The sequence below is a fragment of the Camelus dromedarius genome, chromosome 8, assembly GCF_036321535.1.
Source record: "Camelus dromedarius isolate mCamDro1 chromosome 8, mCamDro1.pat, whole genome shotgun sequence".
NCBI lineage: Eukaryota > Metazoa > Chordata > Mammalia > Artiodactyla > Camelidae > Camelus > Camelus dromedarius.
In genome coordinates this window covers 62028536-62041707 of record NC_087443.1, presented here as the reverse complement: position 1 = coordinate 62041707, position 13172 = coordinate 62028536, and the positions used below count along the sequence as shown (strand labels likewise).

Sequence of the window (13172 nt, the reverse complement as noted above, 5' to 3'; positions counted from 1 at the left end):
CTCATGAGAACCCCAGGCTTTTCCACAGTTCAGTGATGATGTCGCTATGACTCGTGGCCCAGGACAGGTTTCCCAGTTTTCTGTCGCTCACTAGTCTTGGCTGAACCAGGGCTCACACCGTTGGGTCCTTTGATGCCCCAAAGTATAAAAGGAAACCTCCTTCTCCCTAAATCCATGCCACACACAAAAGGGACGGGGCTTCCACGAATTGGCACCCCAGCAAGTACGGCCACATCGATGGCAGCTTCCTGACAACCAGCATGTTTGGGTAAATATCATCTTGAGACGCTATTTCCTTGAAGAAAACATGTACCAGCTTTTTAGGGCAAAAAATCCTGAGCCAGAAGCTCCAGGCTTCAACCTACAGACAAACCACAGATCCGGGAGAAAAAGCTGAAGAGATTCAGGAGAGGACACAGCAAACTCCTAAGATCCTCACTGTCACATGGTGGCTCTTTTTGATAAAAATCTAATAATCTGTGCAAGATTGGTTATTACAGGCAGCTAGCAGCTACTTTTGTTAGCTAATGGCCCAAGGTGAAGCCAAGAGCAGTTTCCACTGTAGTAACCGTCTGGTAAATGCAGCCATGATTGATTTGGAGTGAATTACGAGCACGATAAAAGTTTCAAGGAACATTTCCTCCTTCACGCACATAACCCGCAGCATAAACCTACTCCTTGCTGTTGTGTTTTTTGCCACTGAGGCACCCTGGTATTTGTGCCCGGCAGACAAGGCCCACTCTTGGCAGAATTAGGAACATGGGTTGGGCAGGGGGTTGGAATAGAGGAAAGTAAATCCGTTTGAACTTTGTCTTCATTTTTAAATGCAGCAGAAGTGCCAGGTGGCAAGTTGACAGGAATTACATAGTAATGACTACACAGGTAACATTCGTCCCGTGCCGAGCTGGGTGCTAAGGGGCATTTTGCACATCGTACAGAAAAACATTAACAGAGCTCTGAAATTGCCGTCCTTAGGAAGACCTGTGTGTATGATTGGCCCTTTGCTGGCATTTGGGAACTTGGCCCTGGGAGCATTTCCAATCAACAGTGGGCTGAGAAGAGTGGTTCACTCTGCCTAGACTATGTTTGCCAATGAAATGGTTTTATTCTGAAGAACTGCTTTCCTCGAGGAGTCTGGAATTTTGGTATCAGCCAGGCAGAGGATGGCTACTTGACCCGTCCCCCAAAAAAGCATGGGCACTGAGTCTCCAGCGAGCTCCTCTGTAAGTAGCCCTTCACACGTGTTGCTACAGCTCACTGCTGGAGGAAAGCTGCGTGCTCTGTGGGACTCTTGGGCGTGTGCACCTGGTTTCCTGCAGACTCGGTCCCACAGGCCTTGTCCCTTTGCTGACCTTGCTTTGTCTCTCTTCACGATAATAAGTCACAGTCGGGAGGTGGGACTAGATGCTGACCTTATGAGTCCTTCTAGCAAATCACTAAACCTGGGGGGAGGTGTCTGGGGGACCCCAGACACAGACACGTGATCCAGTTTGATTCTCACAGCCTCGCCATAGTCTAAGTACTAAAGGTGAGGGGTCAGAGGTCTGTGAGGATTAAAAAGTCTGATCGATGTTAGACATTTAACAGAGGGATATGATCAGAATTCAAACACAGGGCTCCCTTGTGCTAAACCTGCCTCGGAAACACCTTGACCACCACCTACCTGGGTTTCTGACCTGGTGCTTCCAGGACAGAATTACTACAGTGGGTGTAGTGTGGTCATCACCACTTGGGCTCTCAATGGCCCATGTCTAGCAGGACCTCCCCCCGCAACACACCAGAATATAAACCCTGCAAGGGCAGGGCCATCTCTGCATCGTTGCCTCCCCTAGCAGGATGCCTTGTGTACATTCAGACCTCAACAAACAGTCCCTGAATACATAAGTGAATGATCAGGTATGTCATTTGTGTTTCCTGTTACTGTGACTAGAGTCCTGTGAAGCAAGGTACCAGTTAGGACTAAGCCATTTTAAAACTGAAGTCAGAAGACCTAGAGAAGAAATAATTTATGTCATGGTCGTGTAAGCCTGGCATCTTTAAGGATGCAACATAAGTAATCCAGGTCTTTTTCATGTACTTCCCTCACCACTGCTGGTCCTTATGCTACTACAGTGACCAGGATTCGAGGAGATTAGCTAGGTTACTGTTTCCCAGGGATCTGTTAAGTGTAGGTGGTTTATATAGTAGAGTTTATGTCATTACTGAGTTGTTAATAGGAAAGGTGTACCTTGTTTTCAACTAGATTCTGCTAAACCATACAATTTGCACCATATATAGCATGTTATCCCAAATACTGTGGGATATATGAGAACCACACAAGTCCTTAGACCCATAAATGTCAATATAAAGGTAAAATAAACCAGTAACAGCCTCATAATAACATTTCCTTGACCCAACATTTTAAAATCCTATTTAAGTTTCAGTTTATGTGAGTCAAGCTCCAGGAGAGCAAATACACAAAACACATCCAGTATAAACAACTGTTCTAGAACTTCAGCCACTGTTCTGGATGGTGCCAGTAGCCAGGAAATACATTCCAGGCCAACAATAATATCTTGGAGAGTTCTTAGAATGATTTATAACTGGAATGAAGTTGAAGTAACTTTGGATGTAAGAATTAAGTTATTTTGTGTGCTCTAGTTCTCTATTTAAAACAATCTCGGCATGTGTTTCTTCGATCCCTCCTTGGCTCTTCCAATGGAGATAACAATTTACTTTGATTTGTGCCGCGTTCATTCATAGTAGCTTGAGAATCATCCTGTGGCCGGGAACGAGATAAGTATCCTCTTTCTCTATTAAGGAGTCTCCAAATCAAAGGGAGGGCACTTTTATTGGAATGTGTGTTTGCAAGTGCACACTTACATCAGAACTGAGTTCTGAAAAGGAGGGACCAGTAGATAATGTTATCCAAATTTTCAAAATAATCAGCCTACTTCAGTATCATGAAACTCAATCATAGATGAGCCCACTTCTCAATTTTTTGATTGGGGTCACCATTTGGGGTAGCAGTCACACCAGATCCAGCCCAGCTTGGAATCCCAGGAAGTTCGGAGAGATGGAGTTGTCAACTGGGAGAAGAGTTAGAGAGGGGATGGCTCATGCTACTTACAGACCACGTGCAGGAAGAGGACAGCTGTGTCCGAGCCCAGGCTGTTCTCTGCATAGGCTGTCACCTGGAAGATCCCTGCACTCTTGTACACGTGCTTGATGCCGTCCTCGATGGGGCTGAAGTTAGCGTAGGACACTGCAATCCCATCCCCGAAGTCAAGCTGAATGTTTGTCCTCTGGAGATCACCCTGCAGGGGGGACTAGCAGTTGACCTGGGCCCATTCACATGGTCCAACCTGCCTCTATCTGATGTCTGGTCCTGTGCCTTCAGCATCACCCTCTGAGGACCTGCAGTCTCCTCCAGGGGGCCGAAACACCCTCAACACAATCATCAGACTCCTATCTGATATTCACTGTGCACAATGAGCAGGTACCATGGACCTATTGCCCTTGGATGCCCAAGCTCAGGGCAGCATGATTTGCTTGAAACTGGCAATTGTGGATAAGATAGTGCCTCCATGAAGCTCTGAAGTGGAGAAGCCAAGGGCTTCCCTGGCCACCTCATACACATGGTTTAATTATTCTTCTCCTGGGTGGTCACTGTCATCATCATCATCATCATAGAAACAGCTAACAGAGATAAAGTTTCTTTTCAGTTCTAAGCAATTAATGCCCTCACAACTCTATAATGTAGAAAGTATTACTGTCTCCATTTTAGAAATGGGGACAACAATCAACTAAGTTATTAGACCAAAGTTTTGCAGCCAGTCGTGGAAGAGCCAAATTTTAAACCCGGGCAGTCTGAGGTCAATACCAAGACTCTCAACCACCATGCTGTAATTATAATTGTTCCTATTTTTAGTGTTTATTATTATGTTCCAAGCATTATGCTAATCACTTGGCACATATTATATAATACCACCTTCAAAATAACTCTATGAGATAGGATGATTATTTCCATTCTACAGATGAATACTGCATACCAGCCAAAATTATATTGGTGCTCTGTTGATCTTGGATTTTCCTTACACCTGCCCAAACCTCCTCTTCCCTGAAGCCTTTTCTATCTCAGCCCACAGATGTTTCTGCCTCTTGGAAGTCCAAGAGCCCCCTGGGTGCTGCCTGAGGATGTGATGTCAGGGGTTGACTTGAGTGCGTTGCACCACCCCAAGCTGATCTTAGCTTCTTAAGCCCTGATACTGAATCCCACTACCCTGTCCTTCTCCCCACTATATTGGGCCAACATTTTGGATAAATTCCAATGAATATGACCATAAGATAAAGAGCCCAGGTGAAAAAGAATTAGATCTCTCTGCTTATTTACAAAAAATGGTTGGTAGAATTAAAGGAGAAATACATCATTTTGGAATTACGAGCCAGTCCTTCTGCCCCGTGAACATGCATCCATCACAGTTTCACTGTCTGTCTCTTCCTCCATGCAAACCCACATGTGAGTGAAATATTGATAGGTGCTCCCTTGCCCCCAACACAATGTCAACTACCCTTGAGTTTATGAATATAAATTAAAGTGGAAATGAACTGAGGGCAAGTCAAACGGATAAGATTATGGCTCTTTACATTCATTCAAGGGAAGGTTTTTATAGTGCTGGTCCTGGAAACTCCCTAGGGGAAATGTGATAATGACCTCCTCTGAATATTAAGGTTAATTCAAGTACCCAGTGTGGATGAAGGCTGAGGAATCTGTCAACCCAGGATAAGGGACCTTCACTGTGCTGTCCAGTGTGGGCCAGACTTTAAAGGTTTCTAAAGTATTCACAGTTAGGGAAAAATCTCCTGGCCTGCTTTGGTCTCTTTCCAAGATCTCAAGAGCATACAGCAATTTGCATTTAAATTTAGAGGGCTTTGTAAATCAGGCAAGCTTTCTTCCCCCAGAAGCTCAGCAAGAGCTGAAAACTTCCCTGGTTTGGAAAGAGATGAAACAACTCATCTAGGAAGCCAGAAGCACACAGCAGAGCTATTTCCATACTGGCATGAATGAACGCAGTCTGATTTTACTGCCCAGATTGCAGAAGACCTAACAGGTGACCTAATGGAGCAGGTAGCTGATGGAAAGCAACTTATGTGACATTCTTTGTAAAAATACATTTAAAGAATTGGGAAAATCTTTCTCCACCTTCACACTCATAAATTCAAGACCCTTCGAAAGCCTTGTGGGCATTTCTAATCAGTGGGATTAAGAGTTTAAAAAAAAAAAAAAGGCTCTTGAAAGCAATAGTAAATAACGTGAATTCCCTTCTTCCGGCAAAGTTCACAGTATATGGTCTAATGGTGATAAACATTTCATTAACAAAGCATAGCCTACAGAGGAACCTCAAAGAATATGTTCAGATCTGTACCTACCCGGAGAGAGACAAGTGCCCCCACTTCAGCCTGCGTCTGTACTGTGGGATGAAGGGAAGAGAGAGGGTCTCTAAACATCCCAAGCCCTCTTTCTCCCCGTCCATCTTCTCCCAGAAGCCTTAGCTTCTCATCATTGACTTTGTAAGGAGGACCTATGGGAACACGATCTTCCCTTTCTTCCCTATCTGGAAGTGGGAAACGGCCTGCTTGTAAGTTCTGACTTCGAGACCCGGGGGTGTCTGCTCCTACCTCCTCCATAAGGATGATGAAAGTCGCATTGTGCCCCTGCTCTGCCACCAGGCGTCCATCGGTCGTCACCACGTGGAGGCCGTGAGGGGCTTTTCCGGGGCACATCTGGGCCTTGGCTGTGTACTTCTCCCTCAGTCCGTCCGTGCAGTTATTGGATACAATCCGCCGGTACCTAAGGGGGATCGACCATTATCAGCAGTACGGTTTGTGCTGTGCGTGCGCGCATGCGCGTGGCCGCGCACAGTAGCGCGCGCGCAAGAAAGCAAGAGTGAGCCAGACGTCCCGCGCCAGCTGCGCCGGAGAGCCGAGTCCCAGAGAAGACGGCCATTTAGGGAGCCAAACAAGTGCCGAGAAACCACTATCCCTCCATCTCGGGAAAAGTAGCTCTTTAAACATTATTATTGATCCTACCTGCTGAGCCACGGATCGCATCAGTGTCTAAACCAGCCAAGAGAAATCAATGTCTGACTCGCACAGGCCAGGAGGAGGCGGACCCACTGGACTGTGGAAGCAAGAAAAGCACACACTTCTCTCTCCTCCTTGAGGCCAGAAAGCAGCTAGAAGATCAGCCTTTTTCTAACTGATTACTCAGGAAATCCCTCCTTGTGTCCCCTTACCCGGGACATCACCCCATCTCCTAATGCCTTACTCTGAAGACACCTATGCTATTTTGTAGCATATTTTCTCTCCTTGCTAATATTTCATTGCCCACTCAGCACAAATGCCAGGTAAGAAGCACACGTTTGAAACGCCTACTGAATCCTGCCGTGGTCAAACTGCCTTTGAGAAGTTTTCATGAGAAAACCTCTCTGACAAGCGCTGTGACCTTCTAGGATAAGGGCATCTTTGTGCACAGCGATGATATGTCATCATGCTTGACCCTGGACCCCAGCAGGTGAAGCCAAGCTGAGAGCTTGCCCATAGCTCTGACCTGCATGACAGACATTATTTCCAGGCATACTGCTATCTGTAAGGCTCCATAAAATCAACATTCTGGTAAAACCACATAAAATAAATGCACCACCACCACCACCACCACCACCACCACCACCATCACATCACTCTTCTTTCACCCTGTGTGTCAGGAGTAATTAACCAATCCATCCATGTTGCCTTCTTCTGGTGGCCTTGAAAGTAGATGAAACCAAATTCTTTATGAGTGATATCCATCCTCCACTATACCTGATATTTCCCCTCCACCCCACCCCCAATACCACTGAATTATCGGTCCTACATCTCCATCCAGAGATCTCGGGAAGATGTTAAGCAAATGCTGTAGGTAGTTATTGCCTTGGATAGAATTACAGCGCATCTTCTTGTGCATCCATATTACTCCTAATTGCTAGCTGAGTTCATAACAGCTGTGCTGTCCAATACAGTAGCCACTTTCCACCGAGGCTACTGAGCATTTGAAATGTAGTTAGTGTTGCTTGATGAAATGATAATATTTTGGACATACTGGGTGAAATAAAATACATTATCAAAATTAATTTCACCTTTTTTTGCAAAATCTTTTCAGTGTGGCTATTAGAAAATTTTACATTACATATGTAGCTCCTATTAGAGTTCTTTTGGTCAGCCCTGGTCCTCATAATCAAACTTTTATCATCTATACTTTCCTGCCAACCTTTAGTCGTTTAGAAGCTAGTTAGTTTTACTTATGATAAATATATTGGTGGGTACCATATCCTAATGCAAACTTGGTATCATCTACTCTTCCTCTTCAACCTCAAGTGGCCAACTGGTTGACACTTTATAACATGAAGCAAGATTTAAGCTGCCTAGAGATGTATGTAGACATTGGTAGTGGAGCCTTTGAAAAATTAACAATTTTCCCTTTTCATCTCCCTGATTTATTTGGTGTTTTGGTACCCCTAACTTGCTTAATATTGGGGCCACCTACACATGTCACATGATCATATGTAAGTCCTAATGCAATTCTCTTTCAATTGTGTCCAAGGTATGCTCTGGCTAGGAATTTGGTCGTCTAGCTGATTACTTGTCTCCGTTATGTTTCTCTTCCTCAAACTTCATAGCACTTCGTTCTCTGACACCACGTGTCTTTAAGTTTCCACATGTCTGTAGCTCGAATGGCTTAAATCCCTAAATCAGGTATCTACAATAAAATGACATCAAAAATGTTTAAACCCCAGCTCAGGTCCAAGGAATAGCTCCCTAGGACCAAATATTTGACTAAAACTATCTATGTTTTTCAGAGTATCTCAGACTACTCAATATATCTCTTCCATCATGTTTTGTTTTGTTTTGTTTTCCTCTGTAGATGTCAGTTGGGTAGATACGACCCTAACCATTCATTTACAACCAGGTAAGGTAAGAGTGAGTAAGTGAAATTGTGAGTAACTTGTGTGAGGTGTTAGAAGATCCATCAGAATAGCTGAGACGGATTCCAGGACATCCAGATCACTCAGTGCCCATCTAGACCTCCTAAGTCAGAAGCTGCATTTTAACAAGATCCCCAGGTGATTCACAGCACATTAAGATTTGCAAACTGCTGTCTTAGACCACCAATCCATTTTTGAAATCTGTTCATGGAAGCAGTGAAGCAAAGGGGAGGACAACAAATCTCCAAGGAAATTTTTTTCAAGCATCTGAGTAAGTAATAAGTAGGCAGAGAGAAACACACATCATTTGACAATTACAGAAAGTGTGCCTTGACCTTCTTATAAGGAGCTCCTAGGATGGGACTCTTAAATTTTCATTTTAAAATGTCCTCATCAGTCTATGAGAGCGTCAGTTCATCTGTCTAGAGGACACGGTAGTATTTGCACACCACTTGTGTTCATCTATTTCATTGAGGCCTGAAATAACAAGGTGGCATCTCTTTCCAGAAAAGAAGACCTGACCAAACCAATAGCTATGGTCTATTGAAGGCAAATGACAAAATGTACTGAAATCTGAGTAATCAGAATCTCTTCTGATGGTCCAAAAGAGCTAGTCTCAGGTAAGACCCTCTCAGTTGTTCTCAGAAGCCACCCACTGTAAACTAACTCTGTCTCTCCTCCATCTTGCTTCGAAAGCAATGCTCCTTTGATCCCAACTTAGGGAAATAGGGAAACAGTCAGTAGAGTTCCTTCAGGTGTTTAACTTACCCAGTGCTGTTAAGGTAGCTTTGACCAAGGCTGCAGTCCTTTGATGGGGATGCGGGATTGTACCAGAAAGCTGGGACACACTGGCTCTCTCCATGTCTCTCATAGCCATAGTCACTGTCCGGAGAATGAACATTGCACACTGGTGTAGATGCACAAATGCTAAAAATACCCACAGACACACACAAACACAAACAGCCCTAGAGCCACCCAAACCCCTGCAACACATTCTTTAAATATTCCCAGCGAAGGCAAATGTTCATACTTTGAAAACGGATTTTCAGATTTAGAAATAACCCCATTCAGAGTCCAGTGTAGAGAGAAGACATAGTGGATTATCAAATTAAGAGTCCAGGTGTTCAAAGGTATGGATATACATAATGTGGCAGGTACACTGGCTTGGAGTAGGTGTGAGGGATGTTGTAAGCTTAAAAGTACACTTTGGATCACAGTGGAATTACTGAAATAAGTAGATGACAGCCAAGAAGATGACTTTAAAGGTCAAAATTAATTTCTGTGTTGATTCCACATTTTATTCCAAAATGGATTTCATTGATTTTATTTTCATTTTTCCTGGAAATTCTCTCTCAAACACATATACACATTTGTATTTACACAGACACAACCAGTCATTTCAAACTTTTCCCAACTATATGTAACACAGGTCCCCCATTTCCTTCAGGAAAAAAACAAAACACAAAAAACTAAATTGTAGCTCCTTTTCCATGGTTTTTTTTTTCTTTTTTTTGGATAAAAGCCTAGACATAATAAAATGAGGAAAGAAAATCAAGTATGATCCACTTCTTTTCTCCGTACTCCAAAATGAGGAAGTCCCAGACCAGTGTAGGAGAGGGGGGCTCCCACCTGAAATAGTCATAGTGTTGCCTTACTTCTTGGAATTTCATAAAACTCCCAGAAACATAAATGTCAGGATCGAAAAAGAGCAAGAAAGTAAGAATTATTGCTTTTGTAACCAACCCTCGGTCACTGAAGGTGGCTTCATTTGGCAGAAGTCATACTTCTTTTTTTTTTTTTAAATGTGTTTTTACTTATTTATGTTTTTTTTTTTTTTTCATGGAGGTACTGGGTATTGAACCCTGGACCCCATGCATGCTAAGCACACACTCTACCCACACTCTCCCCACTTCAGGAAGTCATGCTTGTAAGTTAAGTACTCAAGGGTTTCCTGAAACCCACAGACAGGGCAGAACCATCTGGACATCTGAATATTGATCCACTGAGTATTAATGAAACAAAACAACCAGGACTTCACTCTCTCCAGACCCACTCCTCTTTCCTTTTTTCTCCCATATTCTTTGAGCCAAGATTTAATTAAAGTCCAGTGAAAATGGAGGCAAACTGTCTCTGTGGGTAAATAGGATAGGAATGAAAGGGACATGGGAAGAAAAGTTGAAGCCTGCGTTTATTCATTACTCAATACGTGTACTGTCATGACAAAGAAGTGCAAGAATCCCTATCCTCAGGGGGCCTGCAGTCTTTCAGAGAGAGGAAAACAGTGTGCCTCAAGTTCAACAAAAGAACAGAGTAATACAGGATGACGCGGAGCACGGGGATACAGTGTGCAGCAGTACAGTTAGGAAGTATCCATAGACGGATGAGATTCTATACAGTATCTTCTCAGTCTGGCCCCACCCACCTTCTTATCATCTTTTTCTACAACAAACTCAAGCCAACCTTTCAACCCTCTCTGTGTGGGTTACACCCTGGGCTTTTGAAGCACTCTTCCCCTTTCTGTGTTTGGCAGTTGCCTACGTATCCTTCTCCAATATCTAGGTCCCATGAGGCCATCCCTGCTTCTCCAGACAAAATCTTTGTGGCCATAGCATTTTGCAAACATTGAGGCTACAAAATAACAGACACCTCTGTTGGTTGGTTTTATCCGCCAGTGTTAGAGTCTAGAATAGTACCTAGGAAACAGATGCACAGACATAGAAAACAAACTTATGGTTACCAGCGGGATAGGGGGTGGAGAGGAATAAATTAAAGAGTCTGGGATTTGCAGATACTAATATACATAAAATAAATAAACAAAAAGGTCCTAATATATAGCACAGGGGACTATATTCAGTATGTTGTAATAGCCTATAATGAAAAAGAATATGAAAACAAATATATATAATATATATACATATATATAATTGAATCACTATACTGTATACCAGAAACTAACATAACATTATAAATTAACTATACTTCAATTAAAAATAACAAAAATTTAAAAAAATAAAAATAGAATAGTAGCTAGGACATTTCAGGTGTTGAATAAATATTTACTGAGTGAGTGAATATTTCAATTACATTTTAAAATGATCGCACTAATTATCCCACTGCCCTTGGTCTATTTCTGCCAGGAGGCTGTGAGCCTGGAGTTGACTCTCCAGTGTGGCCCATGGAGAGCATCCCAAGCACTCAACAGATGCCTGTGGAGTGAGTGTGCGCTCAAGGCATTGCAAATGGTGGCGCTCAAGACCAGCTTTGACATCGCATGTTTACATGAACCTGGAAGAACAGAAGGAGAAAGGGGCATGTCAAAGTAACTTTTTGCAGTGATTGGAGATCTTCCAGCCTGAGAGTTCATAAGGACTCTGTGTTGTGCTAGCTGGTAACAGCCCCCGAGATAACTTAAAATTTCAGGAATTTTGCAAGTTAGCTAATAGTTGTTAAACACAGCTATTATCAAAAGTTAAGCTATACAAAATTTCAATTAAATAAATCCTATTTAAAAGATAATAAATACTCAAAACATGGGAATTCCTCGTTATGTCACTGTGTATTATTATTAAATGCTGCAATAAACATTATATATAAATTGTCATTATACATTGTTATGGTACTTATGCTCTCTTATGTCATTTACTTCTATGTATCTGTATGGTAGAAATACATGTGCTTCCCAGTTCTGCACTCACTGATGTCAGGTTGGTAGCTTGAAATCGGCTATGGTAGGAATATTTACAGCCTTTAGCAAACATTACTCATCAGGGCTTATTTATTTATTTATTTATTTATTCTCAGAGAGCCAGTAGTTAAGTATTTACCAGCACAGCACTGAATATCTGATTTCTAAGTATTGTTTATCTGCAGAAATACTGGGGCTGTGGCATGTCTGCATTGCTTCTAGAATATCCCTTGATTGCTTTATGAGGTCAATCCAGTGACTGTCCTGTTAATCCTGAGAAATACTAGTAATCTTTTTGTACTCTCCTATGCAGCTCTGGGAAGGAGAGGAACATCGTAATTCTCTTTGCTAAATGTAACCATCTTTAGTTCTGTTCAGCTCTGCTACCTGTTAGCAATGCAGTCATTTAAAAAGGTGCACCAGGCATGCTGCTTGGCCCCAAAGAAAAAAAGCACCTGATTAATATTTAATAACATGAATGGAAGCATCACTGGCTGCCCCCCAGCTGTGGACGTCTTCATTAACTTCTGCTAAATATATGTTAAAATCTCTCATACTGCCCCAAATCTCCCAAACTCCCTCCCAGCACTGGAGCTTTCATGATTTCAACAAACAAGCAGTTCCAGCTGCTGCTCCAGCTTCCTGGGGAAAGGTTTTTTCTGGTGAATTGTGACATTTGGAGAGAATGAACCAGAAAGTTTGACTTGCCTCAGGGAAGTAAACTGCCACAGCTTCTGCAAACACACAAGCAGTTTCCTTTAAGAGATAAGTCACCTCTGTGTCTCCCTTAACTACAAAAGGGTTTATAACTTCTAAAATGTTAGGGGAAAACTTGCCCATTTCCAGGGACCTGTGTGTCCTCCAAACCCCATCGCGGGAGAAGCCTTAGAGGATTCAAAGAAGGAATAGACAAGGAAAGGTTCAGAAATCAAAAAGCTTCTGCATGTCAGAATAGGAAGGGACACTTGCTTTCCTTTGGTCTAGTCCCCCTCAGGTGACAGATTGAAAAGAAGAAGCAAAAAGAGGAGAAATGATTTGTTAGAGATTGTACAGAGCTGATGATGTCAGCCAATAATGGTAATTGATACTTCTGACCTCTGGTTCAACATTAGAACAATCCCATGAAACACTCATTTAATCATCAGTAGGGAGGGTCCCCTGGTCCCCAAGAATGACATTCTGAGCCTCTTGGAGCCAGCCAAGAAGCCAAAGTCTCTGCTGGCCCAGGGGTAGCGGGTGTCTTACTCTCGGACCATGCACAGCCATGTAATAGTCTCATTGACCCCCAGTTCCTCCATTCTCCCACTTGGGAGTTAAAACTCTCTGATCAGTGTTCCACAGGTGTTCCTGTCTCATTTTAGGAGACAGGATAGCATGCCGGGTTTGGGATCAGATACACAGAGCTTTTTGGCAGGCACAGAATGAACACTTAGCAAAGAGAAGCAACCACAACAAAAACAACAACAAAAACAATGGAATAATAATTA

The 13172-nt window shown here is 42.9% G+C and overlaps 1 protein-coding gene across 1 annotated transcript in view; it reads right to left on the bottom strand.

Moving 5' to 3' along the window:
* The window catches only part of SORCS3 (sortilin related VPS10 domain containing receptor 3), a 564832-nt gene that overhangs the window by 27887 nt on the left and 523773 nt on the right, over window positions 1-13172 (bottom strand). The window contains exons 17-19 of the mRNA XM_010987110.3: window positions 8769-8882; window positions 5659-5830; window positions 3110-3296 (exon numbers count right to left, since the gene is read on the bottom strand). Coding sequence (XP_010985412.3) covers window positions 3110-3296; window positions 5659-5830; window positions 8769-8882 — 473 coding nt within the window. The remainder of the gene's footprint in view (window positions 1-3109; window positions 3297-5658; window positions 5831-8768; window positions 8883-13172) is intronic.